This window comes from Myotis nattereri, assembly GCF_964212035.1.
Source record: "Myotis nattereri genome assembly, chromosome: 17".
Taxonomy (NCBI): domain Eukaryota; kingdom Metazoa; phylum Chordata; class Mammalia; order Chiroptera; family Vespertilionidae; genus Myotis; species Myotis nattereri.
Window position 1 is genome coordinate 35,485,544 of NC_138092.1, and position 23,229 is coordinate 35,508,772.

The 23,229-nt window shown below is 37.7% G+C and overlaps 1 protein-coding gene across 4 annotated transcripts in view; it reads left to right on the top strand.

The window, feature by feature from the left end:
* Positions 1–23,229, top strand: part of LOC308533598 (serine/threonine-protein kinase Sgk3) — a 104,804-nt gene that overhangs the window by 77,032 nt on the left and 4,543 nt on the right. For 2 of the 4 annotated variants that reach the window (XM_081111631.1, XM_081111632.1), the window contains exons 7-16: positions 2,747–2,796; positions 5,203–5,260; positions 9,664–9,747; positions 9,855–9,986; positions 14,719–14,831; positions 14,920–14,956; positions 16,086–16,172; positions 18,266–18,361; positions 20,110–20,265; positions 22,887–22,976. In XM_081111631.1, coding sequence (XP_080967757.1) covers positions 2,747–2,796; positions 5,203–5,260; positions 9,664–9,747; positions 9,855–9,986; positions 14,719–14,831; positions 14,920–14,956; positions 16,086–16,172; positions 18,266–18,361; positions 20,110–20,265; positions 22,887–22,976 — 903 coding nt within the window. Of the gene's footprint in view, positions 1–2,746; positions 2,797–3,598; positions 3,638–5,202; positions 5,261–8,876; positions 8,970–9,663; positions 9,748–9,854; positions 9,987–14,718; positions 14,832–14,919; positions 14,957–16,085; positions 16,173–18,265; positions 18,362–20,109; positions 20,266–22,886; positions 22,977–23,229 lie in introns of all 4 variants that reach the window. The other 2 variants (XM_081111630.1, XM_081111633.1) reach the window with 2 other exon arrangements.

Sequence of the window (23,229 nt, forward strand, 5' to 3'; positions counted from 1 at the left end):
AAAAGATGAAACTGTTGAAAAATAGTTTAAAGGACAAAAATCTATATAACCATGGTTTCCCATGTTTTACTTGCTAATCATGTTGAGAGTATGTAGGTTTAGGTCAATTAGAGAATGTCTTACCTTGCTATAAGAGACAGCTGGTTTTGAAAGAACCAAACTGAGCCCACGGTGGTTTGGTGTTGTCCTGTGCACCGAAAGGTTGCTGGTTCGATTCCCTGTGAGGGCACATGTCTGGTTGTGGGCTGGGTCCCTGGTAGGGGCATGCAGAAGGCAGCTAGTCAGTGTTTTGCTCTCACATCAGTGTTTCTCTCTCCTTCTCCCTTCTCTCTCTCTCTCTCTCTCTCTCTCTCTCTCTCTCTCTCTCTCTCTCTCTCAAAGTAAATAAATAAATAAATGAAAGAACCAACTGAAAGATTCCTGGCTCCTGGCTTCTATTTTGTCACTATTAGCTTTAGATCTGAATTTTGTTTCTTTTTTCTTTTTTCATCCATAAAATCTGAAACTTAGACTAGGATATCTTGCAGTTTTAAGATACTGATAAAAAGAACTTCCTTTAAAAAGGAAACAAGCTATACTTGTACTTGTAACTCCTTATTAATAGTTACAGGTTAGGACCTTTAAGTCGATAAGTTAATAGCCAGATAATATCTTAGAAGGCATATGGACCTACCCCTTATTTATAGAGAGAAAAATAGAGGTTAAGAGAAGTAAAGAAACATGTTCTTGATTAGAGCTCACTCTGTTAATAAATTATACCTCACCTTCAGTTTAGTGATTAGAAGTAATATTTAAAAATAGCTGGGCGGGGAGCTGGGGGATTGAGGAAAAAAGAAGAGAGAACTCATTTATGCGGACAACAGTGTGGTCATTTTGGAGAGGAGGGTGGTGGGTGGAGGTGGAGGAGGGCGTAGGGGTATAAATGGTGTTGGTTAAAAATAAAAATACTAGGTAGAGTTAAAAGTTACCTAATTATACACTCCAGTAATTTTCATTATTATTTCAAAAATGTGCTCCACTGGAAAAACTATTGCCAAATAATAAAATCTTACTACATGTTAATATAATTCAGAAGACAAGTTGTTCATGTTATTATTTAATCCACGCTTATTAAATTCGCTTCCCTCACCTAAGAAAAATTTATTGAATGGAAACATGATCCAATTCTCTGCATATCATTAAAAGAATAAGTGTATTGAAATTACAATTTAGTTTGGATTATGTTATCCTATTCTATGGGACACTATAATATGTAAACATAATCATAGTATTAAGTCAGGTTAATATGCTCTACACCTTAAACTAAATTTATACAGTGCTGCTTGTCAAGTATATCTCAATAAAACTGGGGGTGGGGGGTTACTCTATGTTATAATTATGCCACAATAAGGTAATTCTCATTTCATGAACCATTTTCTTTTGTCTTGTGCTTGACTGTTATGGTTCCTTATATTTTTGTGTTCTGGGGTTGACCTTTTTTTTCCTCTTTTTTTGGGGGGATTGACCTTTTATTACAGAAAGATTTTTCACATAAAGGTATTGTTAGGAAATTAATTTGATTTGTAACTAAAAATTGGTGCCAGTGTTGTTGTTTCATAAGAAACATATTATTATACATCAGAACTTTTGTTCTTTATTTTTAAAATAGCTTATATTCTAGAGATTGTTCATAAGTTTCAAATGAATTTAAGTGAAATGTATATGATATTTGTCTCTAATATGAAATTGCTTAGATAAAATTCATTGGTTATAATTAACTTAAAGAAGTTTTTAGCCTAGCGGTTGAGCATCGACTTATGAGCCAGGAGTTCAATTCCCGGTCAGGGCATATGCCTAGGTTGCGGGCTCCATCCCCAGTGTGGGGTGTGCAGGAAGCAGCCCATCGGTGATTCTCTCTCATCATTGGTGTTTCTGTCTCTCTGGCCCTCTCCCTTCTTCTCTGAAATCAATAAAAATATTTTTTTAAAAAAAAGAAGTTTTTAAAAGCTTATTTCATATCTATAGCTTATATGAAAAATCTTCTATAATAATAAAAGCATAATATGCTAATTAGGCCAGATGTCCTCCCGGACGACCTTCCGGACGAAGCCGGGGCTGCGAGGGAAGCCTGGTTCCTGGGTGCCAGAGGGAAGCCAGTGCCGGAAGCCGGGGAAGGAAGGCCTACTCTTGCACGAATTTCGTGCATCAGGCCTCTAGTAATTACATAAGGCTCTAGTAAAAGTATCCATCTTTATTGGAAAATTTGAAAACCAAAAGCCATTTTTAATCAGGTTATTTTTTTGAATCTTTATTGTTGATAGTATTACCGCTGTCCCCTTTGTTTTGTTTTCTTTTCCCCACTGACCCCCTCCACCTTGCACCCGCCCCTCCCAGGCCTTCACCGGACTCTTGTTTGTGTCCATGGGCTATGCATATATGCATGTAAGTTCCCCGGATAATCTCCTCCCCCACAACCAGGTCTTTAAATGTAAAAACGATCCTCCACGAAGCTTTCCCCAGTTTACTTCATTCATTTTCCACTTGGAGCTTGATTTCTGCCTTACCCTTTTCCTTATAACTGCTCTTGAAATATGTCATAAAATGATTATGGATGTTTCCAAATAAGTCTATACGTTTATTTAGAATTAGGGCATTAGCTTTCTCTCATGTGGCACCACATCAAACATCTGGTGAAGTTAGGAAAACATTCATTGACCGTGGAAGCTCCATGATGAACTTTAATGTGTGTTTTTTCCCACTTCAACAGCTACACTCTACCTCACAGAACATCAACCTGGGACCGTCTGGAAATCCTCAGTAGGTTTGATTTGTTTCCAACAATCCTTTAAGTTCTAGAAGGATCTTTTTTTTTTTTTTAATGTGAATGTTTAGATATAATTTGACCAGTTTAACTGGAAGGCTGTGAGATATAACCATAGCTACAATGAATATAATACTTCCCTATGCTTGCCTAACTTATTGCTCTAGCTTTCCGTTGCTTTAGTAGAGCTCTGAGGCGTTTTTAACCCACAGATTATTGATCTGGTTCTATTTCACTTTTGTTCCTTCCCTCTCCCTTTCCCTCTCTCTGTCTCTTTCTGCCCCTCTCTCTCTTTCTGTGCATGTGTATGTGTAAAATCCGTAGACTGTATTTCCCAGGGGACCATAAGTCCTGGGGGTACTTGGGAAGTGTTCCGACCGAAGCATCCGTGCAGGCCTAATTGATACTCTCCTAGTACTCAGGGTCATTGATGCAACCCTGGTTGGTAGCCAGCTTGCTCCAGAGTACTCATGACACGTATTTGTTTATTAAAGGCTGCCAACCATTCTTGATGCAGTGTCTCCCGTATGTAATTGACCCCGGGAGGAACATTTTGAGGAATACCAGAGTGGTAAATATAGACGCTGTCTTGAGTGTCAACTGTAGCGATTCATTGGAAGGGAATGCCCAGAAACACCGAACACAAAGGATTCCGAGGCCACTTCCTGGCTTCGAGGAGTGCCCTGGACGGTTTAGTGATGTCTGCCTGGGTTAGAGAAGGACTGTTGCTGTCCTTTCTTACAATGATTTTCACAGCCTTATTGGACTCATTCTAAAGTATTCTATCTTTTATCCCAGGATACTACGCTTCCCTCACCCTTTTGGCCCTCTTAAACAGTGAGTATAGACAGATAAGAGGCATGGTCCAAGGACTGGGTCATGGGACACTTCGGCATTACAGGGAGGTCAGGGAGGAGCCAGGAAAGGACACTAAAGAAAGAGTAAGTGGTAAGGAAGGAGGAAAACAAGGAATGTAGTGTCACACAATCAGGTGAAGAACGTTTCTCGAGGAGGGAGGGAGTCATTGACTTAGTTAATATTGCATAGGGCAGGTAAGATGAAGTTGGAGAGTCGACCACCGGCTTCAATAAGTCCCTGGTGACGGTTACGAGCAGTGTGGTGGGTACAAAGACCCCGGCAGGAAAGGGTTCAAGACAGAGCTAGAGGACAGCAGGTATGGACAATGAGTTTAGACCACTTACTTGAGTTTTGCTGCAAAAGAAAGCACAGAAATGGGAGGGTAACTAGAAGAGGAAGTTTGGTTTTGAGCATTTTACTGCCATCATAGCACTGAGTTGGTCAGGCAGCACAAACACAGAAATTTGCTTTCAATTAGGGTTTATCACCAGCAGTTACCAGTGGGGCCTCAGTTAGTGTATTTAACATGAGGAATAAGCATGTTTTTTCACTATTATATTTGTTTAAAAAATTATTTCAGTATCTCGGCATATCATTAAAGAACAAAATAACTAGTCCAAAGAGCACGTTCTTGAAGAAGAAAAACATCTAAGCTTAGTTAAGTATTTATTTCCCTAACCTTCACCTGTTATTATTTAACCTAGACTTGGTGTTACTCTCATATTTGAATATACTATTTCTCTCAATGATGAATTGAAGGAAATTTAGACTCTAACTAGAGTCATTAACCTTTCCTTAGTACAACTTGGCAATTCGGACTGTGTTGAAGGAAACAGCTCTGCTGGCTGCTTATGCTCAACTTTCTGCTGCCCTGTGCTTTGCCTACATTCAGCCAATGCTTTTTTTTACTGACAGGATAGTAGAAATAGGACAATGTTAGCATTCCCTCTGGCTTCTCTACTCCTGGCTTTCCTATATTACCACTTTTGAGAATAAGCAGAGAGAGGTCTTTATCTGTAATGTATAAGTGATATATATGCAAAGCACTGTGATGACTTTTTTCCTCCATCAGAAATTTTTCTTAGTGACTTTAGTAGGTGGTTCAGCTAGCAACTTCCTTTTCGGAAGAATTACCAAACTAGAAAGTCCTTGGAAGGTATTACTAATTTATACAGTTATTCATTTTCTTCATTAACAACATCGGTGAGGTTTACAGTTAATAAAGTTGGGTTAGATAGAAGCTACTTTGAGTTCAAAGGTATATGTGTCATTTTCTTCTAATGGGGCTATTATTGAAGTTTCTTTTAAGCAGAACTTAACAAGGCATAATGTTATAAAATATCAAGTTAGAAAGTAGATATTATTACTTATTATTGCCTATTTTGTATTAAAAATGAGTTACTGCTAGTGTGAAAGTTGAAGTCATCATGCTGAAGTGTTTTGTTACCCAACATTTACTTAGTAAAGAATGTGCTGAGAAATGTTTAAAAGTTAACATTTGTCCATTTTCTTGGAGGCTCATTCTTGTCGTTCATTTATTTCAGTGCTAAGCCAACAGACTTTGATTTCTTAAAAGTTATTGGAAAAGGCAGCTTTGGCAAGGTAAGAGTGTGTTTATTTTCTCCTTCAGTAAATAAGTACTTAAGGAATGCATGCTTTATACTTGCCAGGCCACAAAGCCTGTTGGTATGCAAGACAGGGGGTTAAGATGCTTTCTCTACCTTCAAAGTAGTGACAGGATAATTAGGGAGATAAGGCATCTACTTAAATTCTAACATAAAGTTCACTTGTTCCAAAAGTATATGTTGAGCGGCTGCTATCTGCCACGCGTTGTCCTGGGCCCCGTTTAGGTAACACTGAGCAACACTGACATGGTTCCTGCCTTTGTGACGCTGACAATCTAGTGGGGAAAATCGTCAAATAAAAATATGCAGTAAAATAGATAATTGTAAGTAGTAATGGGGCTGTGAAAGAATTGAAGAATAGAGCAAAGTGACAGAAAACTGTAGGCAGCGGGGAGGGGGAGGCGGGGTCAGTAATTGCTACTCTGAAGAGGTCTATTGAAACTGAGGCAGAAGGACAAAAGTGAGCAGCTGTGTAAATAATAGTTGGGGGAGAAAGGGCTCTGGAAAGACCCTATTTCTCCTCAGAAGTGAGTGTCAACTGAGTCATTTAACTTGACAGTGTGGCCACCAGGGGAAGACAAGGCCACAAGTGTCATAGATGGTGTTATCAGAATCATAAAATATATTTGAATGCTTTTTTTTTTTTTGCATTATACTTCAATCTGCAGTCAAAATAAATATGTATGTATTTAATTATAGTTTGCTATATTCGTAGCTTTCTGGATCTCTGGCTTGTTTTCTGAGTTCCCTAGATTCCAGAAACTGTGACCATGCAGTTAAACCCATGTGTGTTCATTAACTCAGCAAATATATATTTTGACCACCTGCTACATGCTGGGCAATAGAAAGATAGAAATAGATCTGCTCTCAAAATGCTCACAGTTCCTTGAGATGGTAGAGATACTCTGTCATTAATAACAAAAAGCATTATCTTTTGGAAACTTCATGTTTAGAGTCTACCAGGACTGGGTTCTTGCATACAGTGTGAGGTGTAGGGTCAGAGTTTATTTGTTCCCTGTGGATAGCTAATGTATCCCACATGATTTATTGCAAAGACTGTTCTTTCCCCATTGATCCCCAGGGTAGCCTTCGTCACATCTCCAGTGTCCATGTGTGCATGGATCTACTTGTAGATTTTATGTTTATATTTGTTTCTAGATTGTGTATTGTGTTTCGGTAATCTGTCTATCCTTGCACCAGTACCACATGGTCTTGACAAGTGTAGCTTGATTTCCAACAGGACCAGTCCTCCCTCCTTATTCTTCTTCGTGAGGCTATTCTTAGCTCTTTGCATATCTATATAAATGTTAGAAATTAGCATGCCAGTTTCCACAAGATTCTGTTGAATTTTGATTGGGATTGCATTGAGTCTATAGGTCAGTTTGGCAAGAATTGTCATCTTCACATTACTGAGTCTTCTAATCAGTAACCATGGTATATCCTTTTGTTAATTTAGTTCATGTTTATTTTTTCTCAGGATTGTTTCATAGTGTTCTGTAATGGGCTGGGTTGCACGCACTTTCAAGGACCTAATTACACATCTTTAATTAGATATTTATTCCTCTACATTGCATTTTTATGCTGATTGAAACTTGTTATTTATTGAAGCTGAATTATGCAGTACCTATGACACATTGGTTCTACTCCTAGCTTTACATCCAACAGAAATGCATGCACATATGCACTATGAGAGGCATGTGCCAGAATATTCATAACATCGTTATTCATCAGCAGTTTAAATGTCTGTCAACAAAAGAGTGCATTAAATTGTGTAATGTAGTAGTCTACATAGCAATAAAAATTTTAAAAACTATACAACAAGCCACAACTTGAATGGGTATTAGATCATTTAGAGTGAAAGAAGTTAGTCAGAGACAATGCTACATGATTCTAATTTAAAAAATTTTTAAATGATAATATCAAATTACTGGTGTTATTACGACTTGAGATAGTGGTTACCTTTAAGGAAGACAGGGATGAGTAATTCCTGGAATGGGGCCAAAGCGGGGAATTCAGTCTACCCAAAATGTTTTACCTTTTGACCTGGATAGTGGTTACATAATGTGCTCATTTTGTAATAATTTACTGAACTATAATGATTTGTGAGTTATTTTACTTATATGTTGGTTAATGAAAATTAAAAATCTTGCAAAATTATTAGAAACCAACAAAGAGCAGTAAAACAAAGAGAAACAGAATACACAAAAAGAAGGAAAAGCAGAAAAATGAAGATTTACAATATGTTTGAGAAACAGAAAAATATATATGATAAGCTAAAATAAATAATGGCAATCTAACACTTACTCTTATCTTTTCTCCAGTGAGTGGTCTTGGTTTCACTTTTTCATTTGCACATTTTTTGTTGTTGTTGTTAATCCTAACCTAAGGATAATTTCCTATTGATTTTCATAGTGTAAGGGAGGGGAGAGAGAGAGAGAAACATCGATGTGAGAGAGACACATTGATTGGTTGCTTCCCTCACTTGCCCCAACCGGTGGGGCTGGGATCTAGCCTGCAACCGAGGTACTTACCCTTGACCGGAATCGAACCTGGGATCCTTGAGTCCACAGGCTGGCGCTCTATCCACTGAACCAAACTGGCTAGGCCTGCATATTGTTTGTTAACCATTTGTCTGTTCTCCAGATCTACAATGGGGGTGGGGGGGAAATACCTACTTGAAGGAAATCAGTACTTCCTAATTGCCACATTATTTGAATTACTATCTCAGAATGTACTTGAAGACGAACCAGTGAAAATAGAGAAGGAAAAGTCAGGCAGGTGTGAGGTGCTGAGAAAAGGAAAAGTGTAAGAAGGAAAGAACGTTCAACAGGGTCAAATATTGCGGAGAACAAAAGAATGGGGCATGAGAAGAATGCCACCAGTTGAGCGCGGGCCAAGTTCACCCTGAAGATGTTGTGACTACATCTTTTTTAATAACATTTTTTTTCAAATTAATAGACTTCATTTTTTAAAACAGTTTTAGATTTACAGAAAAACTGAGTAAAGAGAAAAATACAGAAAGTTCGGAGATTTCCCAAACCATCCCCTAGTCTACACCCACAATTTGCCCTTTTATCAACATCTCACATTAGTATGGTACATTTGTCTAATGAATGAACCAATGCTGATGCATTACTATTAACTAAAGTTTATCATTTATTTAGATTTTGTTAGTTTTGACCTTTTTCTGTTCCAGATCTCATCCACCATACCACATTACATTTAGTTGTATGCTCCTTAAGTTCCTCTTAGCTGTGATAGTTTCTCAGACTCTCCTTGGTTGTGAGGACTGATGGGTTTGAGAAGCTCTAGTCAGGTATATTGAAGAGGTCCCTCTGTTGGGATGTGTCAGATATGTTTCTCATGCTTAGACTAGGGTTATAGGTTGGATGAGGAAGACCACAGATGTACGAGAAGGGAAGGAAGGCCCAGCAGTGTCACTGTTGTGCCAGATCGTCTTAGAAAGCTTGGGAATGTGTGGTTGAATAGTTAACACAACTTGTGGGTCATCTTGAATTTCTTAAAATTACTTGCAAAACCTTGAGTATATGTCTACCTGTGTTCTGAGGCCAAATCCTCTTACGTTTCTTCAGGTCCTTGAAAGTGCATACAACCCAACTCAGCTATCCACGGTGCCTCTTCCTCTCAACTCTTCTGAATGTGAGGCCTCTAAGAGAAACCTAAAAGTTAAAACAAAAATTTATTTTGATCATCTAGAAACCGTTTTCTTCTCCTTTTTTTTTAATGTAGCCATGAAGTTTATAGCCTCAATATTTTCTAAGGACACTCTTCAACTCATGGTTGGCGCGTGCGCGCGCGCGCATACACACACACACACACACACACAGGCATAAAGATCTACAACAGTTTAGATTCTGGTACTTAAATTTAGTAAAAATCTCAAACATCAGCACACAAAGAAATGGTGCCTGGCTATTCAAATGATCATCCTTTTTTGTTTTATTGAAATGCTTAAGGAAAAGTGGGTTTATAGAAATAAATTTAGTATTTTTCAAAACAACCTTATATTATCTAGGTCAGTGATGGCGAACCTTCTGAGCTCGGCGTGTCAGCATTTTGAAAAACCCTAACTTAACTCTGGTGCTGTGTCACATATAGAAGTTTTTTGATATCTGCAACCTGAGTAAGACAAAGACTTATATTTTTGATATTTATTTTATATATATTTAAATGCCATTTAACAAAGAAAAATCAACCAAAAAAATGCGTTTGCGTGTCACCTCTGACACGTGTGTCATAGGTTCGCCATCACTGATCTAGGTCTTTTTTACAATTTCAGTATTGATTTATTTACAAGTGAGTTATTGCTGTTAAAGTATTGACATTTCTAATAGTCTGCACAATCTTTAATTAAAACAGGTTCTTCTTGCAAAACGGAAACTGGATGGAAAATTTTATGCTGTCAAAGTGTTACAGAAAAAAATCGTTCTCAACAGAAGAGAGGTGAAATAAAAGAGCTTTGTTTCTCCCAAGCCCCTCTTTTCAATTAACAGAGCTATTTTATTGTGTATAAGACAAGTTGATCCTTTACCTTTTTTTTTTTTTAACAGCAAAAACATATTATGGCTGAACGTAATGTGCTCTTGAAAAATGTGAAGCATCCATTTTTGGTTGGATTACATTATTCCTTCCAAACAACTGAAAAGCTTTATTTTGTTCTGGATTTTGTTAATGGAGGGGAGGTGAGTTTTATAATTAGTTTTATAATACTGATACTGTAGGAAAAATAGAATCAAGTCAAAGTTTTTCTTTCCTTATACATTTTTGGAAGGTTAGTCCAGCATCAACTGCTATTTGTCGAGTAGCAACAATATTTACGGTGCTGGCTAATAAGCATGATGCAAGCTCAAAGCTCTTCTTAAATCAGCTTATGGTGTAGGTGGGGAGGCTCATGAAAGAAACTTAACATGAAGTTGCAGTCTTTGTGGATAGTTTTGGCACTCCTATAAAGCAAGAATAACATACTGAAGCATTAGAATAAAACATGATTTATAATTTAGATAATTGTTGCTTTAATACTTGTATATAAATACTACTATAGCCTGTCATTTCCTTTTTTTATTGAATTTATTGAGGTGACATTGTTCACAAAGTCATACAGGTTTCAAGTGTACAGCTCAGCAAACCATCTTCTGCACATTGCATTACATGTGCCCATTGCCCAATGCAGTTTCTTTCCATCCCCATTTATCCCCGCTTTGCCCGCCTCCGCCTCCCCGCGGCCCCCCTTGTCTCTGGCTGTCACCACACCGTTGTCTTTGTCTATGTGTGTTATGTGTGTGTGTCTTTGTTCACCTTTTTTCATCCAGCTCCCAAAACCCGCTCTCCTGACAGCTGTCAGTCTGTTCCGTGTAACCATCCACGCCTTTGATTCTATTGTTTGTCAGTTTATTTTGCTCATTGGATTCCACATGTAAGTCAAATAATATTAGCCTATCATGTTCTAAAGCGTTCAAACTGTCAATCAGATGAGATGAACCTCTAATAAAGGGTCCTGTGGTGGAGTCAGTTTCATGTTATACCCCATTGGTGACTAACAGTATGTTTCTTGGTGATTCGCAACGTGTTTCCCCATGTTAACGACTTTGAGCAGTTTGCCTTAAACAAAGCCAGGATGTCTTTTTTGTTGTTGTTGTTGTTAATCCTCACCCGAGGATATTTTCCCATTGATTTCTAGAGAAAGTGGAAGGGAGGAGGAAAGATGGAGAAATATCCATGTGAGAGAGATATCAATTGGTTGCCTCGCAAACACGCCCTGACCGGAATCGAACATGAGACCAGTAAGTCTGCGGGCTGACACTCTAACCTCTGAGCCAAACCGGCTAGGGCTAGCCAGGATTTCTTTAAAAATGCTGTTTTACTACATAGTCCTCTTGTTTGTTTGAACCAAATCTGTTAATAATATTCCCCAAAACTCTGGATCAAAGGGATATTGAAATACATTTTGGGAAATGCTGCTGTTATTATAATAATTATAGTAATAGCTAACATGTAGCGAGTATACTTATAGGCCCAGCACTCTGATTCTTTGTATTATTTTATCTTCAACAACAATTTTATTACATAAAACAAAGAAACTGAGCACAGAGAAACTGGCTAACTTGCTCAAGTTATATGGTCAGTAAGTATTGGAGCCAGGAATTGAACTCAGGCCGTGTGATTCCAGGATCTAGGCAGCTGACCACCCCCTTTTCTCTGCTTCTCAAGTCTCATGTCATTCTGATTTATTTGATCTCTGATATGTGAATATCTCTAAAAATTACTTTAACTGGCAGGTATTTTCATATCTTTACAAAGGGATCTTCCATTTCCTCGTCTCAGAGAGAGAGAGAAAGAATATTTTAGCCTTACTATAGTACACATAACTGTAGAATAAAGGAACAAGAAGGAAGACCAATTTCTATTCTACAAACTGACAGGTGATCAAACACAGCTAGATCATTTGAGGGTAAGATCATAAAAAGAATCATTACTCAATCCCCTGCATCCATGACAAAAATGCCTTGTACCTTCTCAGTGTAAAGCAAAATTATGAATCCCCCAGGCACCCTGATTCAGAGATAAATGTGGCCCCACATTGTACCCCCCTAAAAAGTTGGTATTTTAGTGTGTGTGTGTATGTGCGTGTACGCACGTGCTAACATATAGTGAGTTTATTGATGGCGTGGTACTTTGTAATTATTTTACATGCATTATTTCAATTAATCATCACAACTTTTTTTAAATTGATTTTTTAGAGAGAGAGAAACATCGATTTTTGTGTTTGTTTGTTTCACTTATTGATGCATTCATTGGTTGATTCTTGTATGTGCTCTAACCAGGGATCGAACCCACAGCCTTGGCATATGGGAGCAATGCTATCACCAACTGAGATGCCCGGTCAGGGCTCATCACAACTCTTTGAGATAAACACTCTTATACCCATATTATAGATAAGGAAATGAAGGCTCAGAGAAGCTAAGTAACTTTCTCAATGCCACAATGTTCTAGTAAGTGTCAGACCCTGGATTTAACATAGGTATAGGTACCACTATGTGTCTTTGAAATGTCATGCGAGGCCTCTAACCGCAAATGAGATCCTACTGCACGTTTCCTGCTTTGCCTGTGGTTTCTTCATGCTGCTTTAAGACTTTGCTTCTGAGTTCCTTTTTCACAATGACTGCTCATAAATTTAGCGGCAAAGGAGGAAAGAGGTGGGCTTGTCTTCTGAAAAGGTACTCTTGACTGAGATAGGCGAGAGGGGGAAGAGAATGAAACAGAATGTTGGGGTGGATGGAGGCGGAGTTGAGTGGGGCAATAGGTAGAAGAGGAATAAAGACAAGGAGAGCCCTAGCCAGTTTGGTTCAGTGGATAGAGCTTTGGCCTGCGGACTGAAGGGGCCCCGGGCTCGATTCTGGTCAAGGCATATAGGAATATGCGTTGGTTTCAGGCTCGGGCCCTGGTCGAATCTTGTGCAGGAGGCAACCAATCGATGTGTATTTCTCTCTGGCTCTCCCTCTCTCTTCTACTCTCCCTAAAGATCAATGGAAAAATATCCTTGGGTGAGGATTAAAAAAAAAAAAGACAAGGAGAAAAGATAGAGATAGAAGGAGTGTACTTTCATTGTGGGTATCCTATTATTTCTATTATTTTCCCTAATATTCATACTGACATTTTAACTTTGACATGTGATATTTATCATTGTATACTACTTCAGATATGATTTGGAGCCAGGTAGAGTATAAACAAATAACTTTTATGGTGCTGGGCATATAAACGAGCCTTTCTGAGCCTCAAATTTCTCATTAGTTTCCTACCTCAAAATAGTTGGATGGATTAAATAACACAAGCATACAAAGTCCTTAGCATAGTGCCTTTGATTTAGTGGGTGGTCAGTGTTAGCTGTTATTAGTGGATGGTCAGATTTTCATTTGGGGTGATTTTCATTAGCATTATATTGGAGAGATGTAATCAGGTTATCATTAAATATAATATTACAGTGGTGTATGCTACAGCTAGTAAAAACCGTGGTAGGGATAAAAAGGAGGAAGTAGTTCAGAAATAATTAGAAGAGAAGAATTTATTCTGGGTTGGATGCAGAGGCTAAGGGTAAAGGAGCAGTACAGGCGAATCCCAGTTCAGCCCCCGTTTATCTACTCTGTCAGGATCTGGCACTGATCTTCACTCTCACCTTTCAGAAGAGTTTTAAGAAAAAAATTTTGGACAATCTTGGAAAATCAGAGAAGCACACCAAAAGGGAAGAATCAGAATTTGAACCCAAATCTGATCAGCTGTGAAACCTGACTCTCCCCTGTATCTTGTTGCCTCCCATGGGTAGAGGGCTGGGTGGAAAGCGATATCATTAAAGGAGAGACACAGCAGGAGCAGTAAGTCTGTAAGAGAAAACAAGTTGGATTTATTGGCTTATGAAATATTCAAAAAAAGAGCAGCATGTCTTTGCAGTAGAAGCTCCAAACAGAGGTCTGGGTTAGAGACGTCCAGGTGAAAGACATCCACATAGGGGTGGTGGTTAGTCATTCGATTGGATTTGGTTACCTGGATGGTATGCATACAAAGAATAACAGTGGAGAAACCCAGGACAGAGAAACCTTGTTAATCCCTGCAGTGCAAGGAGCCAGAAAGGAGAGGAAGTAGAACTCTCCAAGAGGTAGAAGATCTAGGGAGAGATAATTATCTCTCAGATCATTGTCTTAGAAGCCAAGAAACGTAGAGTAAGTTGAGCAAACGTCACCCAGGCAGGTAACCTAATGAGTAAAGGATAGACGGATTATAAGAAATAAATTCAGAATTAGGAAGTATGAGAAATGAACTGGAGAGTGCAGCTACTGCTTCGCTCTAGCCATTTGCTATCACATTGGAATTTAGGCTCCATGATGCAGAGCTCTCTCCCCGCCCCCTCCCCCCCAAAGAAACCAATTTTTACCAAAAACTTTTTCTAGTTTTTATATGTTACTATTTAATTTAGATTTTTCTAAAAACAGTATTTGGCCCAAACTAATTATATCTGTGGGTTATATTTGGTCTGCTAACCACTAGTTTCCAATCTCTGAATAGTGTTTGGTGTTTTTCCAAAGGAAAGAACAGTCAAAATAGGTCCAGTAAGCTACTGTAAGTACATGGCAAGGTCAAGATCATTGGTCTGCACTGGTGATCTTTTCCAGAGTGGTTGCCTGGAGTGGTGAGGACAGTGCCACATTGAGGATTGAAGGGTAAATGGGAGATGAGTAAGTTAGCAGGGTAATGAAAGATGTGTGGTTGAGGAGAGTCCGTGATTGCTAAGTTGGGGACACACACAAGGGAGAGTCACAGTTCTGTGCTTTGGTGCAAAGTAACACCAAAGTAACAAAAACAAGCCCTATTTTTATATTTATAGAACATATTTGTTTCACTCTGTGAATGATCTTAATTTTACAGCTGTTTTTTCACTTACAAAGAGAACGGTCCTTTCCTGAGCACAGAGCAAGGTTTTATGCTGCTGAAATCGCCAGCGCATTGGGTTACTTGCACTCCATCAAAATAGTGTACAGGTAAGTTTTTTAAATATTACTTGTAAAAATGTCTTCTTCTCATTTTATTTCGGCTAATATTTGCTTTTCTTTCCTTTTAATTTGATAGAGACTTGAAACCGGAAAACATTCTTCTGGATTCCGTAGTAAGTATTGTCTTTTAAAAATCTACTATTTCTCAGTTTTTGTTGTTATACTTAGTGGGAAAAAGCTAGCCTCAGCCCTAACCAGTTTGGCTCAGTGGATAGAGCATTGGCCTGCGGACTCAAGGATCCCAGGTTCGATTCCAGTCAAGGGCATGTACCTTGGTTGCGGGCACATCCCCAGTGGGGAGTGTGCAGGAGGCGGCTGATCGATGTTTCTCGTTGATGTTTCTAGCTCTCTAAACCTCTCCCTTCCTCTCTGTAAAAAATCAATAAAATATATTAATAAAAAAAAAGATTAGCAATATGCAACTTTCAATATGTACTGTCTAGAGCAGTGATGGCGAACCTTTTGAGCTCGACGTGTCAGCATTTTGAAAAACCCTAACTTAACTCTGGTGCCATGTCACATATAGAAATTTTTTGATATTTGCAACCATAGTAAAACAAAGACTTATAATTTTGATATTTATTTTATATATTTAAATGCCATTTAACAAAGAAAAATCAACCAAAAAAATGAGTTCACGTGTCCCCTCTGACGTGTCATAGGTTCACCATCACTGGTCTAGAGAGCAGTATATTAAAAGAATGACAACATCATTTAAAAAAAAAGAAAAGCCAGCCTCAAAGATTCAACACTGCTTGATTCCATTTTATATAACATGTTTGCAATGAAAGAACTATAGAGATGGAGATCAGATTAGTGGGTGCAAGGGCACAGGGATGGAGGAGATAGTGGAGTGCAAGCATAAAGGGATAGCACCAGGGATTCCTTTTTTCCTTTGGGATTGATGGATGCCTGATTGTGGTGGTAGATATACGAATCTGTACATCTCTGTTACATAGAACTACACATACACAAATGCATGCATTACGAAATAGTGAAAACTGAATAAGGTTGGCAGTCTGGTTAATATTCTATCAATGCCAGTTTCTCAATTTTGATATTGTACTACAGTTATATGAGGTGCCAGCATTGGGGGGAGCTGGGTGAGGAGTACATGGAACTCAGTGTATTATTTCTGCAGTTTGCCTATGGGTCTATCATTATTTCAAAATAAAATGGTTTTTTGAAATTGTCAGTTTATGTTCATGCATTGTTTTATCTTATTGCCCTTCTATTTCTCAGGGACATGTTGTCTTAACAGATTTTGGGCTTTGTAAAGAAGGAATTGCTATTTCTGATACCACAACGACATTTTGTGGAACACCAGAGGTAAGAAGGATGTCTCATTTGTCATTCACATAATCATGTATAAAATGAAGAGATGAATCACAAATTGCATATACAAAATTTGAAATCAGAAAACTAGAGTAAAACCTTTCATTTTAGCTTCTGCCAATTGGAAATATCTGATAATCATTCCTCCTGAATAAAGTTTATTGATAGTTGGTATTTTTAACTGTGATAGTGCAATACCACCACCAGATAACCCACCAAAGATATAAATTATGCTTGTTTTTATTGTTTAACTTAGACTTCCTTTTTTGTTAATCTTCACCCCAGGATATTTTTCCATTGATTTTTAGGGAGAGTGGAAGAGAGAGGGAAAGACAGAGAGAAACATCGATGTGAGAGAAACACTTTGATTGGTTGCCTCCTCCATGTGCCCTGACCAGGGCCCGGGCCTTGAAGGAGCCCTTGACTGGAATCGAACCCAGAACCCTTTGGTCCACAGGCCAACGCTCTATCCACTGAGCCAAACCGGCTAGGGCTACCTTAGACTTCTTTAAGCATTTGATTTTACTTCTAATGCTTCAAGATAAAATCACAAAACAGTGATGAAAATATCCTAAAGTTGTGATAATGTTTGTACAACTCTGTATTAAAAACCATTGAGTTGTACACTTCAAATGGGGAAATTGCATGGTTTGTGAATATCTTAATAAAGCCCTTTTAAAAATAAGCTGAAGCAAATATGGCAAGAGATTGGCATTGCCTAATTTAGGTGGAAGCTTTATTGGTTTCTATTATATTTTATATTTTTATGTATGGTTAAAATATTTTATAATAAAATTAAGTGTTTATTTAACAGAAGAGAATAAGACAGAGGATGGGGGGGGGGATTCATAAATCAGAATTTATTAACCCAAACATTACATTCTAAGCATATTAGCTAGCAGAAATGTATCTTTCTATTCGAAATAATAGTCCTTACAATTTATGTTAAAGCTTTCTTATTCTCTCTCTCTCTCTCTCTCTCACACACCCACACACACACACACACACACACACACACATACACACACACACAAATTTTAATGTATTTATAGTGATCTTAGGTGCCAGGTAGTATTTCATTATTATTGCCAAATAATAGCAGATATTGTTGAAAATGTGTGGTAGACTAGCTCACATGACACTTGTAATCAAGATCAGAAACGTAATTAAAAGTAGTTGTAAGCAACAATATTTACTTTAAAATGTATTTTTTTTCTTCCTTTCTATAATCTAACCTTGTTCTTGTGTATTGTAACCATTCTATTTTGGTCTGAAGAAACATTTTTTGTGAATGTGTATTGATGACATAGTTAACAAAGCTTTAAGTCCTGTAGGTTTTAGAAAGGAACAAGTTCTTTTGTCATCTAAGTCTTAACGTGGTCAGAAATTATTAAACCTCCTTTCAGTTTATTTTGCTATCTTTTTTTTAGCATATGAAAAAGCTTAAGAAGAAATCATTTCCTTATTTCATATGGAAAAGGAAAAAATATTTTTTGGAATCTGAAATTCAGATTAACTATCTTATATTTGTGAAATGGTTATGAGTTTAAGTGTTTTATAACTTAAAGTGTAAACAGCTGTGTAACAACTTAAACATTTGTAAATAATATGTTAGAGAATTACAGTTGTAATTTCCTAAGAAGAATGCAATTCATTCTTTTTCTTTCATTGAAAAAAAAAAAGAATTATAATGGCCACATTAGGAATCTTTTCTTTGGGAGAAACAATTATGAGCAATGACCAGAGGAATTTTTAAGATAAATTAATCTTGTAAAATATTTCCTCCTCTTCCCCTCCTCCCACACACGCAAAGTACCTACTTTGTATTACTGTTCCTACATTCGCTGCCCTTTTCTGTTTGTCTTAACTGCATCACAGGTTCTGAGGAAATGTTTGAGTATGTGTATTTTGAAAAATGTCCCAATGGATTTGGAAGAAGAATCACTGGTATAAAATGAAATTACCCAATTTAAAATCTAGATATGTTTTTAGCATAATAGTAATACCTAAAATTTGTTAAATTTCTCAATTATTTTCAAATTTTGTCTTGTTTATTGAGTTGCACTAATATTTCATCTTTTCTCTAGTACTTAGCACCTGAAGTGATCAGAAAACAGCCCTATGACAATACTGTAGATTGGTGGTGCCTTGGTGCTGTACTGTATGAAATGCTATATGGGCTGGTATGTATTTCTACTCTTTCATTATTTTCCCAATATATTATAATTGATTTGCATTTTCTCTTTCTCTTTCAGTAATCTTGTGGACACTTAGATATCATTAACAGAGTAGTCGTAACATGGTAAAAATGAGTCCAAAACCATGTATGCACAAAAAGAAAAGCGTTTCATTTTGTTAATAGTTTTTACTTTATTTATTTTTTTGTTAATAGTTTTTAAATGTAATTTTTCTATCAGAGTAATTACTGCTTCAGATATTCTCCTCCCTCTCTCATTTTATTGAAATCGACACATAGTTGTAATATTAAAATTATCCACTTTTATTCAGTTTACCCTAGTTATCATTCTACCTAATTTCAAAAAGATGGAAAGAAAAAAAGACGTTTGTATTTATTAGAAGATAATGCCTTTTGAGCTTTTCCTTGTATTTTGTTTTTATAGGATTTAATTAATACATTGGTGCTCCACTTTTTCCATCATTGAGAACTATCTCTTCCATTCACCGTATATACCATGTCTTAAGATTTCATTTTTTTAAAAAAGGGATGTTTACTATGTAATGTTTCCCCAGCTAGAGCTTCTGATTAACATGAGTACATTTGTTTTGCTACATTGAGTTAATACTCCAACCTAAAGCAAACGATTTAGGCATTTTAGTGGGTTTGCATATCCTTGTAGCAATAATGTACACTTTTATTTAACCTTTTGGAAATAGTTGGAATCTTTTCTGGGCTCCCTTTGTGGTCCCATGAGTATCCCGTGGCCTCAGGCTGGGAACCATCCACTCATCCCCCCTGGTGCTGCCTCCACTAAGCTAAATAACACCATCATCTGAGACCTGAGCTGGGGCTTGTTATTTTGTTCTGCTTTTTGTTGTGTATTCCCCCTCCCTCCTCCCTGAAAACTGGGGAGCTCTTAGTACATTTAGGAGCATTTGTCTCATGTTGCTAACTTTGAATGATAGATCCTCATGACCTCCAACACTGTCTCTTCTTTGCTCTTGACAAAGATCTACTTGTTAAAAGATCTAGTTTTCCGGTTATGCCAGTGACTTAGAACACCTCAAACCCACTTTATACCTTACTTTAAGTGTTGGATAGTTGCCATTAAGATATCTCTGAGTCCTTTTAATTTCTTTAGACGACTTTGAAAGCATAAAATATTATCATTGAATATAAAATGCAGTTGATTCGAACGGGAACATTTGAAACATATACTGGTACTTCATTAATTAACTTATATTAAAATCAAGCTAGATTTTAAAAAGTAAAAAATAAAGTTTTTCTTCCTGCAGAGTACACCCATAATGCCACAGTACTTAGGAAGGAGCATGATCTTCAGGTCTTCATCTTTTCAGGCAATCTCTGTTTTAATTTATTTATTCCCAAGTCTCAAGAAATTATTTAATGTTGGATCTCTGTTTCCAATAATTCTGTCATTATGCCCATGATGAGGTTGGTGGTGGTTTTCTTTAAAACAGATACTGTTGAAACTTTTATACAATTGGCACCTGTGTTATTGAACAGACTGGCCCTAATTCATTCAGTACACATGCATTAAGCTCTCTGTGTGCTGGGTTTGAAAATCTCTTTGCATTAGAAGGCCACACTGCACCCAAAGACGCCTGTGTATTTCTTTTGTCCAGACCCAGTCTGCTCCCTATAGATCAAGGCCAAATCCAACTATTTTAACCCAAACATTTTGGCATAGTTCAGTTCACACTAACTTTATTTTACTTTTTTTTTCCCCAGCCTCCTTTTTATTGCCGAGATGTTGCTGAAATGTATGACAACATTCTGCACAAGCCCCTAAATCTGAGGCCAGGAGTGAGCCTCACAGCCTGGTCCATTCTGGAAGAACTCCTAGAAAAAGACAGGCAAAATCGGCTCGGTGCCAAAGAAGACTTTGTATGTATATCTCTCCCACTCTATTTAAGCTTATTTATCATCTGAAGATAAAGCCTTATTTTATGTGGTATTTGATGGGATGAATACAGCTCTTAAAGAAGAGCACCATGAAAACGCATAACTTGTCCCAGCAACTTTCACCAGTGCTTATACGTACAGAACTATACAGGGTCTGAGCACTTGCATCCTTCCAGTTGATCTCTGTAACAGTACCATCCTCTCCTCTTCGTCTGTCACATCAGCTTTCACACTTATTATTTATTTGATTTTTATTTATTAAAATTTTTCTCCTCGCCCTTCTTTTTAAAAAATTTTTGATTACCTGAACTTTTAGATCATGTTGTTTAACAAGAATCTAAGTCCTTCCTGACCACATGAGGTGGTGCAATTTATCTTGAACCAACATGAAATCACTTTTTCCCCCCTGAGAATTTGGTGATACCTCCTTGAGATAGTTATGGAGTCTATGGGTTTGGTTTTTGTTTTGTTTTTTTTTAAGCAGGGTAATTAGATTGTTAGTGTAACTTGTTATCTTAGTGTGTCAGTATTCAGGAACTGTTGAGGAATAGGAACTTGTAAGTTCATTTAAATGTCTCAGAAATTCTTTGGGGCTGTTGGCCAATTTGAACTTGAGCTGTGAATAACAAACTTGTCTGCTACTGATCTTCTCCTCCTACGCGTCGCAATTCAGCAGACGGCTCTGTCAACAGTTCTCTATCCAGCTGTGGTTCCCGTCTGCTTTTCAGTCAGTTCTGCTAATCCTTCACACCTCCGTGTCCCGTGGTCCTTTTATTGAATTCAGAAATCGCAACCCTGGATGAATTCAACTGTCATCTCTGGGCTGCTGTTCGTTGGTGGAGAAAGTTTCACAACTGGGCTAAACTTCCAGTGTATGTGTGTGTGTGTGTGTGTGTGTGTGTGTGTGTGTGTGTGTCTACACTAACAAGAAATCTTTGGACACCAGTAAGGTGACACAGTTTTTAAGTAAGTGTTTATAATGAGATGTTTATAGCCACTCACAAGGCCTTTTTGGTCTTCTGGGGAGGAGACATGGAGGAGGAGATGCCTGTGATTCTAGCAGGAATTATTACACAACAAGATTTCAATGAGTGTTTAGAAAGAACCAAATAGGAGGAAGCACTTTGTGAGGTAAAACTGATCACACAAATTAAAACATAATACGGTGGAGGGAAACTTGGTAAGTATGTCTAAGTTAAGTGTTCTTCACTCTGAAGCATTTGCTACTGAAACCGGCGTTAACACAAGAGTTCCTGGTAGCAATTTTAAGGGGTGTGTGTGTGTGTATGTGGAGGCCTCCCCACAGCAACAAGCAATTCACAGACACCAGAATTGATAGTGTCCATCCTGACACTGTCTTCTCAGAGACAGAATCACATTCCTTTACTCAAAGGGCTCAGTCCCACAGGACAGCCCTCCATTTCAGGTACCAGTCACAAGCCCAGGTTGTTACCTGTGCGTCCGACAGACGGCTATAAATCAGGGGTTCCCTTGACCCCTCCTTTGGTTCAGTTAATTTGCTAGAATGGCTTACTGGATTTAAGAAAACCCATGCACTTACTTGTTTACCGAATTATGATAAAAGGGGTATGGCTTGTTTACCTCTTGAGCTTTACCTCCTGTGACCGTCCCATTTTGCCCTGTACTGCAACGATGCTGGACTCTCATTTTCTTGACCAAGCTAAGCTCTTTGCCACCGCAGGGCCTTCATATTCTACCTGCATTGTTCTCCCTCATTCTTTTTTGTTTTAATTTACTGGGGTGACATTGGTTAATAAGTGTCCAGTTCTATAGCACATCATTTGTATGTTGCACTGTATGCTCACCACCCAAAGTCTAGTCTTCCTCTCTCACCATATGTCTGACCCCTTTGTCCTCTTCCTCCTCCTGCCCCCCATCACCTCTGATAACCACCCTTCTGTTGTCTGCGTCTCTGAGTTTGTTCATTTGTCGCCGTTTTGTTTTGTTTCCCACATACCTCACTCTTTAGCTAATTCTTACTCATCTTTCAGAATTCTGGTCAGACATCACTTTCTCTACGAAATCTTTTTAAACCACCAAACTAAGTTGGATCCTACTTTATACACTTGTGTGGCCCCCCTACAGGGGGAAAAAGCTGGAATCAGTTCTTTGCCAACTTTTGATAGTAGCAACTCAGAGCGGAATACTTTTTTGTAGTAAAGTTCATCATCTCGGTTTTACCTCTGTCCTACAGTGTAAAACGCCCTTGCTTAGCATCTTACTTACCTCCCCCATTCAGATAATTATTATTTGTACCTATGTAGTACTTTCATCTTTTTATACCACTCTTATTTTTATATTCTCCATTTATCCTTAAAACAACCTGTTAAGTAAGGCAGAAATGTCAACTCTGTTTTACCTATGAAGAAACTATGATAGTGAAGAGGATAAAGTGTGCCATGTGTACTCAGGTAGTCTTTCTGCTATACCACTTGGCCACATAAATAACATAAACATGTATCTAAAAAAAAATTATTGAGGAACAAAATGGTAATGGTTTGGTTGCATAAAATTCTTCAGTGAGTACTTAATATATTCTTCAGCATTAGTTTAAAATGTATTTTTTTTCTTTAATATTCTAGCTTGAAATTCAGAATCATCCCTTTTTTGAATCACTCAGTTGGACAGACCTTGTACAAAAGAAGATTCCACCGCCGTTTAATCCTAATGTGGTAAGTATATATCCAAGTCCTTCCTTCTAAACTAGTGAAATGTAGAACTGTAGCTCATCATAATTTTAGGAAAGATCTCAAAATCTAACCTGAGTGAAATTTAATCAGTACGTAAATATATGTGAAATATGTCACTTCAGGATGACCAGTAAGATTATAGTTTTTACTGGACTGATAAAAAAAAATCTTTCAGTACAATAATTGTGAAGTATTTGTAGATTGACTTATTTCATTTAGCTCATTCAGGACTGAC